We start from the raw sequence: 26,313 nt of genomic DNA on the forward strand, positions 1-26,313 counted from the left end.
CATCTCACAGTGATTCATTTTTAACATTTTATTTCATTTATTTATTTTGTACTTCTCTGAGCCTTTTCTCCAAATTTTGCTAACGCTTATTAATTAGAATTATTAATCGCTATACCCTTAAGTAAACTTAGCTGCTATTTTATTTACTCCCTACCCCACCCTTCTGTGTGTCCCTGGAACTTTTAATAAGGTTTTCAAAAATAAAAATAAATTAGCTTCACGTGGGAGCCTGGACCTTGTAAAATATGATCATCAAAGGGGAGTAGGGGTGTCAGAGGGCTATACTTTGAAATCCTAGTGCCCAGACCCCATCTCGGACCAGTTTTATCAGCCTCTCTGGAGTGGCCCTGTGTTAGTACTTGTTCAAGCTCCTGATGAGCACCGTGTGAGGCCCGTGAAAGAAACACTGCTCCTGATACTACAGGAGCACATGGGGGGCGGGGGGGGCAGGGGGACAGATCAGACAAGAAAGCCAAGAAAGAAGGTTCTAGCTAGCCCATAGCTCAGCCTCCCAACTCCACTTCAGATCAGAGACAGAAAATTTGTCTTTGTGAGAAAAAAAAATTAATTCTGATAGGCTTTGACTATGTTCAATTTCCTGAATCATTTTTTATTCTGTCTTTTTTAGAAGTATGTACATCATTTGGGTCATTAGGATGTAGTTGATAAATTATAAGATATCTTAGCTCTCGTGAGAATTTCCATAGTAGACTTAGCCCTAAGTCTTAGCCCTTAGTCCTTTTCAGTCATTTTCAGTTTCATTTCAAAAAATTGGCAGCAGCCCCCTAATTAAATCACAGATAGGGTGTGTAAGGTTCTGGTGAATACTAAGCATGTGAGGGTCCTCAAAACCACTCCCATATTCAAATATTTGTTATAAGGACTCACAGGGGTTGTATTCATAGCTAAAATTTATAATAATAGTGTAGTTAGGACACACAGCTGACTCACAGGGGGAAAGATACAGGTGACCTGCAAAAAGCATGTGAAACCCTCCAATGTTTTCTCTCCCTTCTGTGTGGGTAATTACAAAGGAGTGCACCCCAGCAGTGAAAATGCAGCAACATGCACGCAGTTCAGGGCCCAGGAAAACCCATAAAAGACAGTGGCCTACAGCTTTCATGGGGACTGGTCATGCAGGCATCTAGCTAGCACCTTCCAAAACTCCACCTCACCAGAAAAGTGTTCAAATAAGTCACATTGTCTGTACAAAAAGGGAGTGAGCCACTAAGGCATATCAGTATTAGGAATTGTTTACCTGTTGAGACCAGACATCAACCAAGGACCAACCTTGAAAGCAGGCCTTCTGGAGGATAGTAGCCTCAGCATGCTCCCATGTTATTTGTGCAAGAACAAATTTTTATTTTTTTAAACAGGAAGAACTATAGTCTCCCCCAAAGCCTCCCACCCCCACACACAAACATCAGTTTCATTTCAAACCTTACAGTGGTTTCTCGTTGCTTGTTTTTGCACAAATGATGAGACGAAACAGTCTCTGCCTTCTTGAACTTCTGTGTATTGGGGAGCAAAATATTCATCTAATCATTATACTTAAAATACAAACACATCTCTGATAGATCCAGGAAGAAGAGGTAGAGCTGCCACAGGAAGCTCTGACCTGAACTGGAGGTCAGGAGAGACTTCCTAATGTTTCTCATGGCAAACTAGGGTCAAGCAAAGCAGAGGGAAGATCAGGATTTCGATAATTAGAAGTTTGCAGAACATTCCAGGTAAGGAAACAAGGCTAAAAGTCATGTAATTAGAGTAAGCAAGGCATGAGAGAAGATTTAAAAAGGTAGTGTGGCTGTAAGAGAGATGGTTACTGAGAGCAATGAGAAACCACTGAAAAGTGTGAAATGAAACTGATGTTTGTGTGGGGGGAGCTTGTGGGGAAGACTAGTTCTTCCTGTTAAATTGAGCAATCTGCTAAGAAAAAAAAAAAAACAGCAAAGGCTGGATATCAACAATTATGAAACATTATTTTCTGAACGTTTTCAATCAGTCATGTTTTTTGTCTTCACTTCAGTTTTGGAGACAAGAACAGTCATTCTCAGTTCTGGTTGTGAAATACCCCAGAGCATCTGCAATGATTTCTAGGGTTCTTAGTAACTCTTCAAAACAAAACTAATTCATTTCACCATCCATACTCATGTCAAACACACAAGTTAAAGCATAACATATATTTTGACTGGTCAGGGGAGTCAAGGAATCAATAATAGGGACATTCTTAAAGGTTTAAGGGTAGAAGAGCAATCATTTGATTAAAGTATTTGCTAAGCATCCACATGAATATTTAGCACAGAGCACAAAATGAGACACAAAAATTAAAATTAAAATCTTGAGAGAAAAATATTTAAGGAACTAATGGTATAAACTATTTTAAGGTTATTGTTTCTATATTAATATAATGCATGTTTATAATAAGAAGTGTCTACTATAAGGAGGCAAATAAGAAGACAAAAGGAAAAGAAATATTATTTGTACTTTTAATACTAATTTTTAAGGTAACTTCCCTCAGTCTTCCAGTTTAGCTTTTTTCTACTTACTATTTATACAGTCCTACAACAAATACTCTTACAGCTAAATCTTTGCATGACATTCATGATCATTTCCTAAGCTTATCTTTTTAGCAGCACGTATTGCAGATGCAAAGGGAATAGAAAATGTTAATAAGGCTTTTGAGATTTATTTCTAAGTTGGCTTCCAAAAGTTGTACTTTCTTATATTCTTCCCTGGACGACCCATTTATCATATCCTTTTTGGTTTCGAGCATCACTGTTTTCTAAAAGTTCTTAACAATATGTGGATCAGAGATTCTTGAGCTGAATGTGGAACAGTCAGTTCTGTGGAAATAGAACCATGAGCTCTCCAGAGAGCTGCGGATCCAGGTGACAAGCAGCTTACCCTTGCAGGCAGTGGGTGTGGAGAGGAAAGCTGAGCAGTTTTAATTTCTGAAGGAGAGCTTAGGATTTGGTTTTTAGTTAAAATAGTGAAGTAAACTCAATGAAAAATGACTATAGGGATGCTAGTTAAAGGATAGGAACTAGATATTGGAAATTGAGTAAGAAAAGGATAAAGTTACCTAGAGAAGCCTGGGTGAAGTGGGGAAGAGATTGTTTTTCCTTTCTCTGGCTTTTTAGGGCATGCATCATGAATAACGAGTATAAAGGAAAAATTAATTAAATTTTATAATTTTAGGTGTGTTGAAGGTGTTAGGATGATTGCAAAGTTCAGAGGTCATGGAACAAAATTGGGGCACAGGTAAAAAAGTGGGGCTTCTAGTGATAATTTATGCAAAATCAGTGTCCAGTGGTTCTGGTCAGTGGGGAGATTAAATTTGAGGCAATGAGTGAGTGTGAGTGTGAGTGTGTGTGTGTATACAGATTATGTATGTATATAATCATAGAAGGCAAGGGGCAGAGGAACATAGTTGATAAGTGAAGCTAGTAGAAAAAACAGAACTTTTCAAAAAGTCTTTTTCAGCTTGGGAGACGCTTCAGACATATCAGGTTGGGGCACCCACTCAAAAGTCTCACAAAGGTCTTTCCAGGGGTGGGAGTGCTAGGGGTCAGCCATCATGTTAGTCTGTTCCTGTGTCCTGAGAGCCTAAGTGATTTGCTGAAGGGCACACGGCATACTCAGCAGTAAAACTTCAGTGTTGCTCTGGTGACTGCTACGGGCCAAGCCATACACTGTCTCCAAGGATGGTGTTTGGGATTATGCAAGGAGACAGAAAAAAGCCAGATTTTAATTCTACAACTGTGCTGAATTATGTGTCAGGCTCTTGATTCTTACCCAAACAGCTTGTAATACATGCTGAATTCCAAAGCTGACTTGCTGTGGGTTATTGAAAAGGAGGATTCATGGATCAACTACAGAAGCACAGGAATACTAAAAGTCCCTCGAGGCTATAGAAAATTTCTATGTGTGAAAAGAAGTATATAAAAAAATTACTTTCCTGAATTTACTCAATAGAGTTAGAGAGTCTAAACCAAAATTATTTTCTGAAAAGGAGGTTTGGGGTCCTCTTTGAATGTCTGAATGCAGGAAGATCACTCGGGCAGCTTCCGCCCTGTTCCTCTTTCATGTCAAGTGAACGAACCAGCTCAAATGCCTGAACAAGTTTTTACACAAACCTCCTGAAACATACTACACATCAAAATTCCCCACTAAATTGCTCTTTGGAGTCTACTTTCAAGTCTCCCTCATATCCTATGCCCTAACTCTAAATTATCATCATCATCATCATCTTCATCATCATTGTAATAACAATAATAGTGGTAATAGAGAAATGACAGACCTTTTAAAAATAAAGCAATATTTATAACTCCAAGACTTCAGGTACTATTATGAATTAGAAGCTGCCAAAATCAGTAAATAGTAAAGAAAGGTGAAGCATTTTTTTTTTTTTTCCTAAAGTAGAAACTTGGTTTGTCAAAACTTCCAGTGTGGAATCAAGTACTTATAGTCACCACACACATACTAAAGCATGCTCTCCAAGAGCAAAAAAGGTCACATTTGGTTGAGTTTAAGATATGACCCAAGTTTCAGGAGGCTTTTTCAAAGTTTTTGAAATTGAAAGCACTGTACTTTAAAAATCCACTTTTACAGTAGGCTAAGCTAGGGGAAGATGGGTGATGGCCCTTCAGTTCCTCAGACTATGTGCAGGTTCACACTCTGAGGGTGCTTTCAAACCTGATGACCCGAATAGCCTCCAGGGAAAAGGGCTGCTGCCCAAGAGGGCTAGTAGTACTATCAAAGAATTATGTATGCAGAGTTAGTGCCTTTAAATACACCTTTTGGCATATGTTGATATTCTAGAAGGTGCAGGAGAAGTTGTAGCACTTTGGGACTGTCTTTAGTCACACAAGATGCAGTCAAGCCAACATGAATCTGCTGTCATTTGTCCCTTTTCCGTCTTTGTGCTGCAACCTAGAGAGAAAAGGAAAACACGTGTTGTATCCTGGTGAGGACAAACTTGAAACCCCAGGCACTATCTTCAGCTTCTAGAACAGAAAAGCTAGGATGGCTGGGTTGGTCTTTTGAGCCAGCATCTGTGCTTTTGCTTCTAAGAGCCCGCAGGTGAGGGAAGGCAGCTCGTGTTGTGGCCACCTCTGTATATGATCTCATTCTAAGGCTGCTATTAGGTTCCTGGAGAGTAGGTAAAAGCATATTTTCCTACCAGTGTTTAAAAGGAGTGGAATACAAAATAATAGTAAACCCACACAAATTTATGGTACAGACACCACCATTATAGAAAAAATAAAAAGTATAAGAAACACAAAAACAAGATTCTAAGATGAATTATTCATAAACCACTTTTCTCCTCTTTATTTTCCACCCCCCCCCAAGCAGATCTTTTTTAAAAACTAAGACAATTTATGTAGACTCAAATGTAGAAAAAAATAAACAGATTTGCTGATGGAAATAGCCCCTAATATCCCACTGAAGAATGCCACTGGACAAATTTAATTACTATAAGCTGGTTTCTTACTGAGTACAAAGTCAAACATAATTTATTCTGGAGCCATAAGTTACCAAAAAAAAAAAAAATGTTGATGGAAATCAGATTTCAATGCCACAATGTGGATATGATGAGTGAGGCTTCCCCCCAAATTCCAGGACTCTGCCCACCTCCTGGCCCAGCTTTTTCCATAGCCTACACTATCTGACAGGTTCATCTGTCTTGTTTCCTAGAGTGGAAACTTCTCTAAAGGCAGGTATGTGTGTCTGCCATGTTGAAGCTACATTCTCATGCCTAGAACAATACTTGGCAGGTAGTGGTTGCTCAGTGTATGTTGTTACAGCAACTAAAAATTCTAAGTTTATTCCTTGGCTCTTTTTTCTTTTGAACAAACTTGTAATATGACTAACATTAATTTTACACATATACTGATTAAAACATATGTAACAACTGTTTTAATGACTGTGAAGAACCTAATTCCTCTATGTAGGCTTGATTAGTGTGATACTATTCATATAATATTTATTAACAAAAGTACAATAAATTCTAAAGCGCTAATAGCTGAATTAAAGATTTGACATGCAAATGTACCAGATAAGTAAAAGCTTTACTTAAATTGTGGCACACCACTGCTGAGAATTAATTAACCTGCAGAATTCATAATGAATAGAGCAATAGGATGAAGTAGAATTAATCTGATTTTTTTCCTGTCTTAAAATAAAAGGATAAATGGACACACATAAACGGTAGTATGAGTAGGAACCTTTGGGAAGCATAAAAGAAAGAAGCTTGAGTGTTAGGTAGAGAGCAGCACCTACAGTCCATGTCACCTCACTCTGACCAACTACAAAACAAGGATACATCCTTTCGGATCTACCTTAGAAAGCTGTGGTGAAGATCAGTTTAACCACTGATAGGGCATTGTTGTGATGCAAAGTACTATGAAACATAAGGCAAGAGATCTTTTCATCTGTCTAATGGTCCTGAAGGAGTGTACAAATCTCTGTACTTAAGAAGGTGGATAAATCTAATCATTTCTTTCTATTTAGATGAGGTCAAAATCTGTGGACATCTTCCAAGGACACTAGAAAAAAACACTCTCACACTTGCTTTCCAAGGCCAGGAATTCTTTGCTTCCATGAAAAGGTCTGACTATATGATGCAGCTAACTGTGGAGATCTCCAAATTTTGGATTGGTCCTAGAGAAAGGTATGTTTGGGGAAATAAGGTGGCTAGTCATGTTACACCAACTTTGAGAACAGAGAAAATCAGTCCGGACCTACGTTAAGAGGCTGCCTTTCAAACCTAGTGAAGGAATGACTTCAGGATTTAACAGAAGTTGAAGTTAGGGTATCTGTAGAAAGGGAATTTGGTGTCAAAAGTCTGGGAGTAGGAGGTCATGCATTTAAGTTCTAGTTTAGTTATTTATTAGCAGTGTGGCCTCAGGTAAATAATCTGACCTTACCTTTTTAATGGTAAAATGGGGCAATAAATGTAATTCTGCCATATGGTTTCTGGAAGGACTTAACACATACATTTGTGTGAATAGTGTTTAGAAATTGTAAAGAACGTTGTCAGTCTGTTATTACTTTCCAACAATTGTGCTCTTTGCATTTCTTTCAACTGCAGAGCAATGTGATCTAAGGAAAAGGAAGAAAGGAAAAAGTATATACTACAAACACCACAATAGTCAGAATGAGCATATTGGTGTATTTCCTTCCAGTGAAACAGATGAGATAAGGCATCTAAAGAGCCTAGAGGAATGTCTGACAGCATCAGGTCTGAATGGATGCTAACTCTAAATGTACTTTCTTTGCAGGCATAAAGGAGAAGTAGCTTCTCAAGTAGCAGGGATACAAGGAAGGACATAAAACCACTCCATGACTTAGTTTTCTCTCACACAGAAGATGTGATTGTGGACAATTGATGCTAGTAATTTGTCCATGGGTCACAGAGATAAGATAGGATTGGGAATACTATTAGGTATAGCCCACTACTGTAGGGTAATTCATTTCTATTGGTAGATGATTTTATTTTAAATTTTTTTAAAAGTAAACATTTTAATATTGTTTGAAACATAGTTGACCATTTTTAACTTTATTTGCATTCCTAAAGATTAAGATACCTGTTCACTGTAGTCACAAATCTGCATATGATGGAAACAACACTGTACATCTAGTAAGTAAATGGGTATATTTTTGTTTCTCACCTTCAGATTGCCTTTGTGCTTTGCTGAGACCCGAACAAGAGAAATAAAATCCTAAGTATGGACTGTAGTACACTAGAAATAGACCTGAACCAACAATACACAATTCCATTTGACATCCATGTTAAATCTGATGGAGGACAGTATCCTTAGGGGTACATAACCAGAGAAGTGCAAACCTTGAAAGATGAAAGAGTCACAGAACCAGAGTAAAAGTAGAATTTAAATTGAAGATTAAACAGACATTAAAAAGGAAAGAATGTTGGTAATCTGAGAGCAGTTTCAGTGATCTGTATGGTTTGATGAAAATGATGGAGGCTCTTGTGTACACAAGTGGTTTTATAGTTTGCAGAAATTTTTAATGCTTTCCCCAAACTCAGCACATTAATCAAAAAGAGAAATGATGTAAGAGAACAAAGGGTCAAAGGATTTGAGTAAGCTAAAGTCTCCTAGTGTTTGGTATAATAACATTCTTTAAAAAGTGATAGTTTGCAATTCCTTAAAAAAAATTGAAAGAATATGATATATAAGTGTGGATATAGATATATCCTTGTACTAATTATATATTTGAATCCATGTGTTATTTGTGTATATAAACCTATATTATTTGCTCCTAATATTATTCCCCAATATGTGTGCAACATCTTCAGTTTTTTATTCTTTGTTTATTATTCAACTCCCAGTTAATGCTATACATTATAAGTAAGCATAAGTTCTTTATCTTTGGCATCAAAGGTAAAGTCAAATATGAAAGAAAACAAAATCGATGATTTATAGCTAAGATATGACATAAATTCCTGTTGAAAGCTCCTAAAATCTAATGTATAGTATGGTGACTATAGCTAATAATACTGTATTGTATATCTGAAATGTGCTGAGAGTAGATTTTGGGTGTTCTCATCACACACACAAACACACATGCACACAAACAAAAGGTAACTATGTGAGGTGACAAATTAAGTACATTGAAATCATTTCACAAGGTATACATATATGAAAACATCACACTGTACACCTTAAATATACACATTATCTTAGTCAATTATACCTCTATAAACCTGGAAAAGATAAAGCTCCTTGGAAGTTAAAGTATTTATATAGACCACATGTATTCTCAAACTTCAATAGTTTTGCTTGTGGGCTTGATATAAATAACCTTTAAAGCCATGTAACAACGTGATAGTAACATTAGCATTGCCATATAAACAATGTATTCTAACTTCAGATCTAGTGACACAGATAAAATCACTACAGCATGTGTAGTTCAATTAACTGACAGAAGAAAAGTCATAGCCCTTTTATCTACAACGATTAGAGAGCATATTTATTTACTTTTGTTTGAACCTAAATAAGCAGTTAATAAATGAGTTTATGAATCTGTCCCTGGAAAATTCACTCTTAGAAATGAATAGTGAACTTCAAAATCAGTCATGTTTATTGCAGCATTATTTGCAATAACCAAGAGCTGGAAACACCCTGAGTGCCCATCAGCAGCAAATGGCTGAATAAAGAAGATGTGGTTTCTCCATGCACAGTGGAATACTATTGAAATATTTTTTTTTAAAAGGAAATGCTGCCATTTCAATAACATGGAGGGATCTAGAGGGTATTGTACTAAATGAAATGAGTAAGACAGAGAAAGACAAACATTGTGATTTCATTCATATATAGAATATAAAGGGACAAGACAAATGAGCAAACAAACAAAATCCAGCTCTTTTAGAAAATAAGAACAAAATGGTGGTTACCAGAAGGGAAGGAGAAGATGGACTGGCAAATCGGGTAAAGAGATTAATTGTGAAGGACTGAAACCAGACTTTTGGTGTTAAACATAGTATAATGCTATATACCTGAAATCTATATAATGTTGTAAACCAATGCTTCTATAAGACATTTTTTAAAAAGATTTATTTGTTTGTTTATGTTTATTTATTTTTGTAGAACTGGGGTATAGGGGGTGAGAGAATTCACCAGAGACAGTGGGGAGCAGAACAGGGGGATTTACTGCAACACAATGCTGAGGGGAGCAGCGGGACACAGGGAAGGTCTGGTGCATCGTATGTGGGTTAGCTCTCTGCCCGGGGATTGACCTCTCAGGTCTTAGTGGTGATAGCACTTAGACAACCCCTAGACCACCAGGGAGGACCCTATAAGACATTTTAAAAAATACCCAAGTGGAACCACTAGAACTGAAAATTACAATATATGAAATAAAAATTCATTAACAGGTTAACAGAAGATGAAAAAATACAAGACAAAGTAATCTTGAAAATATAGCAAGAGAAATGATCTACAATGGAACAAAAAAACCCCAAAAAACTCACTGAAAGGCCCTAGAGGACAAATCGGCTAGCATTGAAGAAAAAAGGAGGAGAAAGAACAGAAAAAATTTGAAGAAATATTGGCCATAAATTTTTCCAAATTTAACAAAAATTATAAACTTAAAAATTTAAGATTAAAGAACCCACAAACAAGATAAACACAAAGAAAACCATATCAACACATTATAATCAACTTGAAAATTACTAAGGACAAAATTCTTAAAAGAAGCCAGGCAGGAATGGGAAAATATTATATAAATGGGAAGGAATAGAAGAATTATCACAGCTGTCTTATCAGAAATTATACAAGACAGGAGACAATGACTGCTTGACAGGATCAAAGACGTTAATAAGCTTTAGCTGGACTAATTTAGTAAACAATAAAGCAGACACAGATGTCTAAATCAGGTATGAAAGAGGGAACTTCACCACAGATCCACAGACATTAAAGGAAAATGAAAACATGAGAAACAACTTATGCCAATAAATGGGACAACCTAGATGAAACAGACACATATCTTGAAGACATAAATTACTAAAATTGGCACAAGAAAAAAGGATATTAGAATAGTTCTATATCTATTATAGAAATTGGATTAGTAACTTAAAGACTTTTCCAGAAAGAAAATTTCAGGCCCAAAAGACTTCACTGGTGAATTCTGTCCAACATAAAAAGAAGAAACAATACTTACATCCCATAAACTCTTTGAGGAGGAGAGAATATTTCTGAACTTATTTTATAAATCTAGTTTTACTCTAATACTACAATTAGACAAAATCATTAAAAATAAAGAAAAGCATAGGCCAATATCCGTCATGAACAGAGACAAAAATTTTAACAAAATATTCAAAGTGAAACACAATATATATATGAAAAGGAAATAAACTAGGACCAAGCAGAGCTTAGCTCAGGAATTTAAAGTTGTTTAACCTTTAAAAATCAATCAATATACTTCACATATTAAACGATTATGGGTGGTAGATGTGGGGTGGATGTGGAGTGGATGTGGTTGTGGTAACATATAGTTGAAGAGGTGTGAACTTAACATCCCAAAATACATACAGTGTTGTACACCAAATTTACCTCACTAAAAATAATACAATTAAAAAATAAATTTTAGTCTGTCAAAAAAAAAAAAAGGCCAAAAGATATTCCTTTACTAAAGGACATTTTCTTCTCAACAGATGAAAAGCAATTATTCAACAAAATTCAATATCCATTCCTGATATAAAACTTCTCAATGAAATGACAATGGGGTGGTACTTCTTCGACCTGATAAATCTGTAAAACCCACATACATCTATCAATAGGAACAATGAACATGCCTTGTGCATAGATCCTGATTTCTAAATATTATTCTCCACTAAAAGGAACTTGGCTTCTTGGAAAAAATGGCTTATTCCAAAATTGGGCAGGGAAAGTATAAGAAGGGTCTATATTAATATCCAACCACAGAAGTAAGGATATATTAAACTATGATAGAAACATATCAAAAAGATAAAGGAGTCAGCTTGAAGGGGCTCCCAATAGCCATTCTGGGACAATATCAGCATCAAAATAAATAATAAAATAATGTAACATGATACAATCCACTGGAATATATTAATATCTATGAATGAACTGGAAATGAAGGGATCCAAGACAGTGTCAGAGAAGGTTCTTTGCTTCACACCCCAGAAGATCATCCAGGTTATTAACCTGTGGGATACAGTCCCCAGAAAATTTCATGGCTTAGCATGAAACTTGAACAGTTCTTGGATATCAGAGACCAAGCAGACTACACCAGAGGGGACAGAGGAGATTCATGCTTCATTGAGTAAGAGGTGGGGGAAGAGAGAAACCTGGATGTTGTGCTCTGGGTGGGAAGCCAAGGTACAAACTGCAGCATTGCCACTTAGCCAGTCACTCAAGCAGTGGTCCTGGGGAGGGGATAGCTGAACCTTGTGGAGGCACAAACACTTGACTGTGGGAAATATGTGAGTTAGAACGAGGGTGCTCCCAGCAAGGCCAGGTCCTCAATGAGAAGAATGACAGTGCACTGGACTATGTACATCAGCCTCACCCCTTGCGACTGGTACTGATTTTGTGAAGCACATGAGAGCATGCACTAACAGCAGTCTTGGGTCTGAAATTCCAGTGAGGAGGGCTACTGTTGCCACAGGCATGAGCTTGCCTAACCCCTACTCTTGAACATTCAAAACAGTGGCTTGACTCCTCCAGGCCTATTTTCCTGACTCAGTAAATGCAAGGTCAGGTCTCCAGACCTACAGAAACCTGGAAAACCCAAACATCTAAAAAGTATATAAAAACCACAGCTACTTGCTGGAAAGGTAGGAGCAATTCAAATGTATAAGCTACTACTACAGATTAAAAAAATAGGGAACTCTAAAGCAAAATGAGTAGACAAAAAACCACAACAAATGGCATCTTGAGACCTTGTAATGAATAGTTGAATAGATGAATAGTTCATCACAAGGAGAAAACAATTCTCTAGATCCAACCACAAACATGAAGAAATTACACTCATTAAAACATATACATCAAATAAAGGGAACATCAAAATATATAAGGAAACTTATTAATCTGAAAACAGACATTGGCAACATAATAGTACTAGGGACCTCAACATTCCATATTTATCAAAGGACAAATCAACCAGACAGAAAGTCAATAAGGAAACAATAGCCTTAAACATGGAACTAGAGGTTGTGGGGTTAACAGACATTTATACAGGGCACTGCACTCCCTAAAAGCTTGGTACGTATTCTTCCCTTGAGGAACATCCTCAAAGATAGACCACACAATGGACCACACAATAAGTGTCAATAAAATCATGGAGATTGAAATGATTATCAAGTATCTTCTCTGATACTGATGGTATCAAAGTAGAAATCAACCACAAAAAGAAGGCAGAAAAAACCTCTAATTGCAGAGACTCAAGATAGTGGATACATACAGACATCAAAGGAAAAAATTTAAAAAGCATGGATACAAATGAGAAGACATGAACTACCAGAACCTATAGGACACAGCCAAACCAGTACCACGAGGGAAGTATATAGCAATCCAGGCTCATATTAAGAAAATCTAACCTTACACGTTAAGGTATTACAAAAAGAACAAACAAAACTGAACACCAGTAGAAGGTAGGAAGGAATAAAAATTAGAGTGGAAATGAAATACATATAAAAAAGATAGCCTAAAAGGTCAATAAAACCAAAAGCTGATTCTTTGAAAAATAAATAAAATAGATGAACCTCCAGTTAGGCTTACAAAGAAAAAAGGGAGAATGTTTTAATAAAGAATCATATACAAAAGAGAAAAGATTACACAAGACATTTCAGAAATAGAGGATCATAAGAGATTATTACCAACACATGTATGCCAGTAAGTTGAACAACCTAGAAGAAAAGGAGAAATTCTAAGAAATAATACAACTTTCTGAGAGTTAGTACTGAAAAGTAGAAAACCTGGACAGGTCAATTACAAATAAGGAAAATCAGACAGCAATGAAAACTCTCCCAAAAACCAAAAGTCCAGGAACAGATGGTTTCATTAGTGAGTTCTACCAAAACTTCAAGACAAACTAATACCTGTTCTCAAACTCTTCAAAAAAATTGAATGGCTATATGTACTCCTATGTTTATTGGAGCACTATTTTTACAATAGTCAAATTATGAAAACAACCTAAGTACCATGTGACACACACACATACCACACACACACTAAATGAAATACTAAGTTATTAAAAGAGAGACACTCTTGCCATTTGTAACAACACAGATGAAAATGGAAGGTATATGTTAAGTGAAATAAATCAGAAGGAGAACGACAATTCAGGATGTCTCATTTTTATTCCTTTCTATATGTGGAATATATAGAAATAAAACAACGGCTCAATTAAAACCAAGGCAATAACAAACCCTAGATATCTGTTTTTAGAATTTTGGTTTCCAGAGTGAAAGGGCAAGGGTGGACAATAAGGTGTGGAAGGGGCACAATGGATTATGGTGGAGGGACTATATGTCACTTGGAGGCTATGGTGTGGAAGCATACTTCTGCAAAGGTGTGATCCTATACCTATGCATCTCATACACAGTTGTAAACCAATGTCAGCTCAATTAAAAATTTTACAAAGAGGGCCTCCCCTGGTGGCGCAGCGGTTGAGCGCTGGGCTGCGAGGCTGCCTGCAGCCTCTGGAACGCTGGTTCGTTTCCTGGCTGCCAGCGAGGGTCCCACCAAAAAAAAAAAAAATTATAAAGAAAAAAATAAAAAACTATATATCCATACTGATAAAGTTCATAAATCAGTAAATAATTAAAGAAATGAAAGCTCATCCTTGTAGAAAAGTTTCAACTAAAAATAAAAGAAATAAAAATAGAAATGATGGAGATAGAAAAATAATTAGTATATTCTAAAATTTTGGGGTGACTGATAATAGGATATTTACAAGTCCCAGTGTTCATAATTTACTAATTACAAAGGAAAAAGAAAACTCTACACGGTGGGTAAAACTCATGGACACTGCCTTATTCAAGTGCGCAACGTTAATATCACTGGCCACACTGGGACTCCCGATGGGGCACTAAGAAAGACATATTATCTCTGTGCACACTCAAAAGATATGACTTTAATCTATTCAAGAGGAAACTCAAAGTAAGGAATATTAACCCAGCTAACTAGCCTGTATGATTCAAAAATGCCAAGGACACGTAAAACAAAGAACAGGTAAGAAATTCTTTAGTTTATGCATAGTATTGGAACCAGAACAGACACACGGATCAATGGAACCAAATAGAAAACCCAGAAATAAACCCACAGATTTATGGTCAACTAATCTTTGATAAAGGAGCAAAGACTATGCACTGGAGCAAAGAAAGTTTGTTCAATAAATGGTGCTGGGAAAACTGGGTCGCTACATGCAAAAGAATGAAACTTGATTACTACCTCACACCATGTACAAAAACCAATTCAAAATGGATTAAAGAACTAGACACAAGACCTGAAACCATAAAATGCATAGAAGGAAATATAGGCAAAACTCTACATGACAGGCACCTCAAAGACATCTTCACAGACACATCACCCAAAGCAGTGATAGTGAAGGCAAAGATAAACAGCTGGGACTACATCAAATTAAAGAGCTTCTGCACAGCAAAAGAGACAATAACAAAAACAAAGAGAAACCTCACCTACTGGGAGAACATTTTTGCACACAACACTAATGATAAAGGACTGATCACAAAAATCTACAAACAGCTGATGAGACTCAACAAAAACAAAGAAAATAATCCAGTCAAAAAATGGCCAGAAGAGCTAAAAAGAAACTTCTTCAAAGAGGAAATACAAATGGCCAACAGGCATAAGAAAAAATGTTCAACATCACTTGCAATCAGGGAAATGCAAATCAAAGCTACAAAGAGATACCATCTCACACCAGTGAGAATGGCACATATTAAAAAAAACTAGCAACAACAAATGTTGGCGAGGATGTAGAGAAAAGGAACTCTCCTGCACTGCTGGTGGGAGTGCAAACTGGTCCAACCATTATGGAGAGCTGTGTGGAGATTCCTCAACCTACTAAAGATAGAGTTTCCATATGATCCAGCAATTCCACTCCTAGGTATTTACCCAAAGGACACAGAAACATTAATTCCAAAGAGCACCTGCACCCCTATGTTTATAACAGCACTATTTACAACAGCTAAGCTTTGGAAACAACCCAAATGCCCCAAAAATAGATGACTGGATCAAGAAGATGTGGTACATATACACAATGGAATATTACTCAGCCTTCAAAAAAGATAAACATATGCAATTTGCAGCAACATGGATGGAGCTGGAAGGGATCATGCTCAGCAAAATAAGCCAGAAAGAAAAAGAAAAATACCGGATGGTCTCACTCATAGCAGGAATCTAGAAAACCTAAATAAGGGACCAGGCAAAAGAATAACTATAAGAAAGAAAAAATCAAAATCAACAAACAACTATGAACCAGAGACACACTATGGGGGGGGCGGGGGAGGAGGTATTTGGGTCAAAATAAGAGGGTTGCAATTGTATGGGGAATATAAAAATAAAATTAAAAAAAATTACAACTGATGCAAAGAAAAGTATCTTCAAGATGTATGCTAATATTAAATAGTTTCAAAATGTGAAAAAAAAAGAAATTCTTCAGTTTAAAGAATATAAGAAAACAAAACAGAAAGGTTCAGTGTTAAGACAGTTTACCACTGGTATTCTTTAAAATTTTCCAGAAACAGAATAGTGCTATACAAAATTATTCATTCTAGAACACTGAGAAAAATGGTAAACTAGTATAATTATAGTACTAAAACCTAACAGAAATATTACTTTATATATAAATTAAAAAATCCTAAATGAAAGTCTTAAAAACTAGATTTGATAATGGCTAAGTCTGATAGAAGAATCCACTATACTGTCCTTTACCTACTGCCATATGGCACTGTTGTTTAACAGTGATAAAACCCACACAGTCATCTCAATAGGTGCCAAAAACAACAACCAACAACAATAACTAATGTAATAAACTTTAAGGAAACTAAGTGTAAAAGGATGTATGAAAGATGGATATTCTTAATCTTATTAACAGCTAGTGTCAGGATTAATAGTAAAACACATGAATAAAATCACAAATTAGACTAAGATGACTACCATCACACTCTTCAACACTGTTCTGGATATTCTCACCCATATAATATGATATAAAAGGGGTATGACTATTAGGAAGAATTGCATACAATTTCTTTGAAGTATGATTACAAACTATACTGTGTATCAAAAAATCCAACTTGAAACACATAGGACACTATTAGTTTAATAGTTTAGTAAGGTGGCTATTTAAAAGATAATATATATAAAAATGTAAAATTTTATCACAAAACAGAAGATCTAACTGAAAGAAAAGATATCATTAATAGCAATAAAAATACCTAAAGATACTCCCTAAAAAGAAGCACCAAATGTTAGTGAAAGATAAAATGAGAACATTTAACACAGAATTTTTAAAGATGTCCACTTTTCCCAAAATAACTCTAACAAAATATCAAGAAGAATTGCACTGGAACTTCCTCTTAGAATTTCACACACACACACACACACACACATCCCACAGAGCTCATCTAAGAAAAATAAACAGGTCAGAATATAATTAGAGTGTTATCTTACAGCATATTTAAACACAAATTCTTTAGATGATTTAAGTAATTAAACACAAAGTAAAGATTAACTATTAAAAATTAGAAGAAAATAAATGACCAGTTAATTTTCTGGTAAAGGGAAACATTCTCCAACTATAATACCAATGTGAACAACAAAAAAATCATAAACAAAATTAAAGTCAAATTACAAGCCAAGAAATAAATTCACAACGAACTGGTTCATTGTAAAAATTAATGTTCCTTAAGTCTGAGAATACTTTTAGAGTCAGTAAGAAAAATATGGGCACTCCAACAATTTAAACAAGGACATAAACAGATGATTCTCTATAAGATGACAAATGTTTAGAAAATGGGAAAAAAATGTTCAATATCATTATTAAGCAGAAAAATAAGAAAACCACAATACAATGCCTCTCCCACACCTGTTTGCAACTATAAGATTAGAACAAGGTGGCCCTGGGTAAGATATCACACCCCCATCTAAGAGTGCAACATCCTATAACTTTTCTATGAAATATATTCTCACAAATACATATTTGGAAAACTTAGTTATGAACTAATAATCCTACATACAAAAATTCACTCTAAGGAACAACAGAAGATGTGGACAAATATTTACATATAATCTAATTCTTTAGACAGTAAACATTTTTAAATTATCTAAATATTCAAAATTGGATTATGATTATTAAATAAAATATCCAAATAATTAAAAATTATTGTCACTAAAAAGGCATATTAATAAAGAATACTTTAGGAGTCTGGGAAAATGCTCACCAAATGATGTTGCCAAGAAAAAGGTTATAAAATTATTTTATATTAAATTATTTTAAATAATTTCTTAGATATTCTTTATTTTCTACAAAGCATATATATTCATAAAACAGAAAATACCAGTAAAGGTTTACCGAAAAATGAAAGCTAAATAGTAGAATAGTAGTTTATCTGAGAGTTCTGTCATCAAACTTCTTTCAGTATATTGAAAACATTAGAGCTACAGCTACCATGTGGCAAAATTGTATAAAATAACAGACATACATTCAAATATTGTCCATTGTTAGTTTATTGAGGAAACTGTGATGCTATATGCTACTTCTATTGACTTAATTATTTTTATTTTTTCATTATGTAAAACAAGACATGAAGCTACATAATTACTTTCCCATATTTTCTTCAGGAACATAAAAATCAAATACAAAGAAATGTTCAAGTACATTTAAAAACTGCTTCCCCACCCTTTTTCTTCCCAAAAGGTGGTAATGAAAGCTAAGTACAGTGTGGTATGAAGGATGAAAACGAATCAGGTGAAAGGCAAATATTTTTGCTAGATTTCATTTTCAAAATTTCAAATCTTTCCAACTCTTTTATTTTTTGCACCAAAAAAGGAATCAATACTTTTCATGCCACTCTTGTCAACTTTAGCCAAAGCCTTCTGAGCTGCAGTCATTTTGCTATTTTTCTGTTAATGAAAATAAGAAAAAAATTGTTACAAATGTAACATTTACAAGTGATAGTGCAAATCAAACAAGACCTTGCATGTTTCAAAAGTTCATAGGGAGGTAAACATTCCCTGCTAACATGCTTCATAAGAGAGTGATATATCTTAGAAAGTTTTGATTTCTATTCAGAATTCAAACCTAAGGAACAAAATATGTGAAAAGAGGCAGGAGACAAAATTGCCGCCTTCTAAGGAATGGAATGTTACAACCAATGGGGCACATTAAGTTCAGTAACAAACAATGGAACTGACACAGGCAGCAATTGTCAGAGAGGAATTATAGTCTGTATTACCACATGATGAATAATTCATACCAATTTACCATCTGATTTTTTTCATGGGCTATATGGGAAACCAAGGACTACACTATTGTATTCAAACGATGACCCATATTGCAAAGCCTCCCAGACCAGCAGGATAGCTGCCATACTACAAATAAATAATTTCTAAAAAACTGACTCCAAATATCGCTGCCTTGTAAATTTCTCTTTCTGGTCACTGTTTGCTTTTGCTATATCCTGTACTATAACAAGCATTAACAGAAGATAAACAGCAGCTGATTTTACTTGTTCAGCAGAATCATAAATTATGGGAATCAGCAAAGAATAAAAAATTAGCTGTCTCCCTGGGGACTATGAGACAAAGTCATTGTCAAACTATCTTTTAAGGGCACAATATATGGTCCCTGAAATGGTGCTTCTCACATTCTGTCACTTATAATTTAGTAGGCTTATTTTTTGACTGGCTAGTGAAAAGTGACAGTCTCTTTGAGACAAGCTCTCCCCTGCATTTAACTGACATCCTGGTCCAACCCCTCATCTCACTGGTGCTATGCTCAAGTAGATTACAATGAGAAGTAGCATTTAGAAATATTTTTCAGAGAGAAACTAAAAAATGTCCCTGCTTATTAGCTGGTTCTTCTAGGCATGGTAATGTTCTTTAATTTAATAGTTGTTTATTAAAGCATTTTCAAGTATGAGAATTGACTGCAGACAAAGGGATTCTGTGGACATGTAATGCTATAGCCAAGCAATATTTACTGAGCATCTGCTATGTGTAAGCACTATTTAGGCCCTGGGGCTATCTTAGTAAATGATAGCCTGAACTTCAGAAGCTTAAAAAAAGGTCCCTGTTATAGAAAGCATTGAGATAACCAGCTATCTTAAATTGGATTATCCTCTGATATCACACAGTCAGATAAAGAAAATAAATTAAAGAAAAAATGTTTTTAAGACATTAAGTGGAATGAAAGCTATTAATTTAGGTGAAGTCAACTTATCTTGGGAAATGTAAGGTCTTGAAGTATAAAAATAGTAAGAAAATAGTAAAGACAAGTTCTATATGTAATTCTCTAGAAAAATGTGAAGCTGTTAAAAATCAATTGAAAAGGCTAAATACAAATAGGAAAATTATTTGTACCCTCTATTATGAAAAGTATTAATTACCCTAACTTTAGAGTGAGCTCTAAATCAACAAGAAATCAACATGAAAAACATTACTAAGCCCAATATAAAAACAAGCAAGGGATATCAATTGACAATTTGCAAAAATGCAAATGGAAAATAAGGACTTGGAGAAACAACTAACTTTTCCTGTTAAGGAAATGTAGCCTAATTAGACAGACAGAAATTTTCAATAATAATATTCAATATTAAGAATGTACAATGAATACTCACCAGCAATTATGGCTGGAAGTGTAAATTTCAATGGCTTTTTTGGAAACCATTTTCACTATATATCATATATCTCAATAATCATGTGAGAGCTTATGTTTTCTAAGCTCTTACTCTTAGTTCTAAATTGTGTTTAATGAAATAATTGAAATATACAGACTATAAATAATACTGTTTATCACTTTGCAAAAACAAAAAATTTAAAAAGGACAAGTAACATGTATCAAAAATGATTAAATTGTATTTCACACAGGACTGAATAAAATTATTAGTGATTTTTAAGAATATTTAATGACACATGAACATTTTCACAATATGATAAGTGAAAAAGGCTGAATCAAAACTAAAATACATATAATGTCAATTTTTAAAATTATGTATAAATTTTAAGGCATGTATAAGATAAAGTTTAGTAAGAAATGTTACCAAAATATTTGCTGGGGTGATTGCTGAATGGTGAGGTTATTAATAATTTTTATCATCATTATAATTTCCGGGAAGCTCTGGGCAGCAGATTTGACAAAAAGCTCTTCCCACTGCCCCACCCAATCACTCAATACAAAGCAAAGCTTAAGCACACTCTGGCTAAATATGTTGCTTTTCTTTGAGTCATAAAAAAGTCTTCCTTGCCTAACATTTTCATTGTCATTCACAAGTTTGAATTAATTTTTAAGTCAGGAAAAAACTCAAGTTAACAATTCTTTAGGGTTAAAATGACAATCACGATCAAGAGTGCAATTGTGTCATCATGCAGCAAGCCCCATTGGGTTCGTATGCCACTATACCTGGACAAACATACCTTTTCAGTCTTCAAATCTTTAGTGTTAAACTTAGTGTAATCTTCTTTTGCTTCTACGGGCTCATGTGATAACTTTACTTTCTGCAATTCAGAGCAATGAAGTGGGGTCAAATGTCACCTTGACACTTAGACCATGCATTCAAAAAAAGTTAAATTTGGACCTACTTTGAGGCAACAGACCATGCAAAAGGCTTACTTTTTATGTGCTCCTTCACATTTTGCTAGTTATCTGGGAACAAAGTTGCACATCCCTTCTGAGAAGCAGCTTTGGTAAACGGGGGAAAATGACTAGTTAAGTCTATGAGCCACCTTCTTGGACAATCTATAGTAACACTGACCATATATTTTGCATGCACCGAGACAGAGCACATCTCGGTGACTACTGACTTCAAGGACAGTCTAAGGAGGTGAAGCAGGCAAACAAGTCAAGCCAAGCATTCTCTCCAGGGGGGTACCAGGAGGCCAGTCAGATTCACCACTTCATTCACCTCCTGGACTGATTTAATGCCCATGTAGGACTATAGGAATGGCATCATTCTATCACCTTTGTATAGTTTCATGTTCTTATCTCTTTGCAACCCAATTATCTAAAAATTTTTTTAAGATTTATTTATTTATTTATATAAGCACTGGGTACAGTCAGAAGCGCAGGAGGGTGAGAGAATTCACCAGAGCCAGAGCGGGGAGCAGAACAGGCAGACTGATGAAATACACTGCTGAGGGGAGCAGCGAGCGCAGCAGGAGAGGTCTGCGCGCCACATGGGACCCTTGCCGGGGATCAAATCAGCGCTGCAGAGGCTGCAGGCAGCTTCACAGCCCAGCGCTCAACTGCTGCGCCACCGGGGAGGCCCCCAATTATCTAATTTTATCCACACAGAACAACCTGGTAAAGAAAGCAGTGACAAGGAGAAGGAAGCACATAGAGATTAAATGAATAGCTTCAGGTCACCTAGCAGAAGACTTGGAGACAAATCTCAATTTTTATACCAAGTGCTCTTTAATTAGGTCCTGTGCAACAAAGTCAGTCTTTATTTCATATTTTCACCTTTCACACCAGCACATTGTACCAATGAATGTGAGAATCTTGTCAAGAACTAGACTGTAGCTTTAATGTTCATAACTTAGAAGGAATAGTGATACATGTAGAAGGCACATAGCAGATAAGCCTTGATGGTTAACATAGAGAATTAGCTACATGGTGATCAGATGAACATAGTTTAAAAAAATTCAAGTTCTTTGTGGAGATACCAGGTTAACAAGACCCAAAATGAATTGGTTGGAAGGAATGCATATTTATTACCAGTTACATTCTTCATACCCCAGTTTTTGCCAAACAAAGAACTGGTAGAATTGATGCTAAAAGATGTCATAGCACATATAACACGAAGGGATAAAATGACATGCCAGGGCATCCTGGAATATATCACACAATGTGGGAAAGACTTCTCATGGCAATGCATCAACTTCTAGTAAGTTAATTTTAAAAAGAAAAAGACTAATTTATCTTGTATAAATGACCTACCATACAAATGAAATGTATAGATGAAACTTTCTTAAGATCTGTTTCTGTACTTTTCTGTCCCTTTCCCTAATAAACCTGCCCTTTAAATATATTTAAAAATATATGTTTCTGCAAAAGGTATGTAGGTAATGTGTATTTTTAATAGAAAATTACCTTTAAGCAGGAGAGTAGAACTCACAGGTAATAATGATGAAGGCTATAATTTCAAATCACAAAAAGCTTAGAAGTTATAAGGATGCTTTTTGTGTTCCTTCTGGGTGGCAAAATATCCCTGATACAGATGTGATTATAAACAATTGTATATGTTTACTTTTCACTGATAAGTCAATTAAAAAATATTTATGGTGGGAGCTTAATCTGAAAGTTGCTTCCTAATAAAGGTAAAACATTTAATAAGATGACTAACTTGTTCACATGTTTTAATGGCTCATTCTCAAGATACCAGTTATATGTGATGACCAAACAACAACAAAAATGCTTGTGGTAGCTTCTGCACATACCTAGGTTTTATGTTATTCCTAGCATGTTTTTGAGTATGTTGGGAAAAACATAATTGTTAAACAATTTTTGTTATTTAAATGACCAAATCAGTACAGATTTGAAAAAAGTGTTTAAGAAATAATGTGGATCAGAAAGACAGTAACAAAGCATATGACTAAATAGGTATTGGTGTGAAGTGAAATGAGAAGAGCAGAAGGCCAAAGGAATGAGTGCTAGGACTGCTCTTATAAATGACTTGAAAGAAGGAACTCAGGAGCACCTCCAAATCCACTGATTACATTCAGCTCTGGCAGTTCACAGTGATAAATTTAAAAGACTGAAGGGAGTAAAGGTTGGAAGCTAAGCTTCAACATAGACAAACATAATAATAAGAGAAAAATAATGCAGAACACATTAAGGATGACAAGTTCCAGGCTATCGATTACAATACAGACACAAAGATATGTAATAGCTGCTAGAACCTATTTCCTGAAAACAATCAACTATATTACTGTAAAAATCAATCAAATCCTAGACAGACAGGAGAGCTAGCAGAAAACATTATCCTTCACTTGTTTAAAACTATAGTACCTCATCTAGTCCAGATTGTAAGAGGTACACTGGAGCCCCAGGAAGACATGATAAAGTAGGCGATGACCTCAAAAAGCAACTAATTCAGAAGATGAAGCTGAGATTTAGAAGAAAGAAGATGTTGAGATCTAAATCAGGGTTTGGCAAACTGCAGCCCACGGGCCAAAGGCAGCCGCTGCCTGTCTTTATTAGTGACGTGTTACTGGATCACGGCCGTGCTGATTCATTTATGAATATCTGTGACTGTCTCTGCTGTAATTGCAGGGCTAAGCAGCTGTGACAGAGACCATCTGCTTCATGAAGCCTAAAATATTTATCATCTGGCCTTTAAAGAAGTTTGCTCACCCTTGATCTAAGTCATAAATAAAGAAATCACAAATTAAAATGAGAAAATAGAAAACTGAGTCAGAAAAAATAAAATTATGAAACACCTTACTCCAGAAAGTATCAAAGGCTAAAATCTTCAAGAACAAGTTTGGGTCCATTCATGAACTAACTCTAAGTTACTAAGGAAAACAGATATTTGGGAGAAAGAAATAAGCTTACTTTTTCTAGAGAAAGAGAAAAATAAATAAGTCAATATGTGTATCTTTTTAGTTACAAGACAACTGTGTCTCTGTCACCTAGAGCTACTGTCAGAGGTTAACTTCACATGGGTCTGACCTACAGTAGCTTCTTAGATCGCATAGCAACTGACTTGACTTCTGCTCAGTGCTTCTTCTCCAGAGCAGAAAATATAACACTCCTTTGAAAATCTGCTGAACATGGCCCACAGCTAACACTGATGCACTTTAAATTTTCAGTCCTTTTCCCGACAAAGTAACGTATGTTTTTGAAGCCACCACTACCTCCAAACAGGATATGATACAAAAGAATTCTGAGTATGTTGGCCACCTTGAAGGCAGGAAAAAAGGAAAGTTGTTTAACATCCGTTAAGTGTCCAGTGTCCATTCTCAAGGCATTCATTATTTTGTTGGTTGGAGAATGACCTCACTGACAAGCTAGTGCTATTGTTCACTTTACTTTCCTCAGGTCTCACTAGTCTGAAAGTCAGGCCTGGACTGAGGGATGCTACGCTTTCCATCAGGAGTGGTTTATGACTAGTTTCTCTACTTTCCACATTTGGGAATAAACACAGATTGCAGTCCTGATATCAAAGAGCAAAGGGTGGCAATATGGGAATATCTGGAAGGGGAAAGGTTTTCCACTAACAGAGATAAAGATCACACACAAATTGCATTGCTCATTTCAAGCACATAAAAAAAAAGAGTGGTCATCCTTGCCCTAAAGATTCTTTGTGTCACAAAAAAAAACATGCTCTGTGCTCATTCGTGTCAGTAAAAATTCGATTTGGCAAAATGAATTTTAGTTATACAGAGTGTTCCTGGTGATTAATAGAGTTAATTACATCTAGATGACTTAATATTAGTTTTATATATACATAATAATTTTACATAGGTATAAAGATAAAACTAACTCTTACTTGGTTTTCCTAACACTGTATTTACATTAAGGTAAGAGCTACAAAACTAAAATACATTGGCGGAGAGCCTATTATTATAATTGATATTCCACAAAACATCCCTCTGTACAGGTGGAATAGTATGCTTTAGAATATACCAGAAGAAACTATAGTTAGTGGTAAAAGTATACTATTTTTCTAAGTCCCCAAAAATATCTTAGTCACATCTTTTTACCTTTGATGGAGGGGCTGACAATGGAGGTGGAGTTTCTGGAAGTCTAAGGAAGTGAAAGATAAGAATCATAATCATGATTTTTCATAGACGAGCACACAAAAAGACTGGGCCAACTTAAAACTTAGTGAGTCCCGCTTTCATCCAATAGTGTCACCTTCACACACATCTCACTGTACAATCACCTCAGTATGAAGAATGAAATTTCTCTAAATGAAAACCTCTTCATTGGGCTACTTAATTCCTTATATGGAATTGTTTGAACTAAGAAATAAAATTAGAACCCATTTGTTGAAATGGAATTGCTTTTATTTAGTTCTTATAAAATTGCATTTTGTCATTGGAGTCTTTTTTTCTTCATAAATGATGAAATCTAGCATGTATATTTTACAAGTGAAAACTATTTGAACTACTGGCAAAAAGTCACACAAACTTTATCTTTTCTTCTATTAAAGAGAAATTTAATGGACATATCTTTCTCTCCAAATCTTTAATCAAAATATAAAAATTTCAGTGGAAAGAAAAACATCCAAAAAATAATGGAATACGAAGACATATGTTCTCTAGTAAGACAAGAAGTACATGAAGATATTAAACTGAAGGATATGATTATTAGTTTAAAGCTAGCTTTCAACACACTTTACTATAGATACCACCTTCTACTAATTTTTTTAAGTGGGACCTATGTAATTTGCTAAAAATAGCAAGTAAATCTATTTAAAAGTCATTTTATTTTATGGATTGGAGGAGAAAAAGAATTTATAAGGACCAGGAAAATCTATTAAATTATCACACAGAAAAAATGTGAACAGTTGCTAAGATCCGAAAAATAGATTTTTTTCATCCTAAAGCCAACTGTTTATATTATATTAAAGATCTTCAT

General features: G+C 35.3%; 1 protein-coding gene across 2 annotated transcripts in view; it reads right to left on the reverse strand.

Annotated features, from left to right (window-relative positions):
- Positions 1-559: 559 nt before the first annotated feature.
- The window catches only part of RNASEH2B (ribonuclease H2 subunit B), a 78,876-nt gene continuing 53,122 nt past the window's right edge, over positions 560-26,313 (reverse strand). Inside the window, exons 9-11 of one of the 2 annotated variants that reach the window (XM_037527266.2) lie at positions 25,434-25,476; positions 21,144-21,224; positions 18,184-18,632 (exon numbers count right to left, since the gene is read on the reverse strand). In XM_037527266.2, the coding sequence (XP_037383163.1) occupies positions 18,519-18,632; positions 21,144-21,224; positions 25,434-25,476 (238 nt within the window). In that variant the 3' untranslated portion in view covers positions 18,184-18,518. Of the gene's footprint in view, positions 4,933-18,183; positions 18,633-21,143; positions 21,225-25,433; positions 25,477-26,313 lie in introns of those variants that run through there. The other variant, XM_037527267.2, reaches the window with a different exon arrangement.

This window comes from Talpa occidentalis, unplaced genomic scaffold, assembly GCF_014898055.3.
Source record: "Talpa occidentalis isolate TD23 unplaced genomic scaffold, MPIMG_talOcc4v2.1 talOcc4.5, whole genome shotgun sequence".
Taxonomy (NCBI): Eukaryota; Metazoa; Chordata; class Mammalia; order Eulipotyphla; family Talpidae; genus Talpa; species Talpa occidentalis.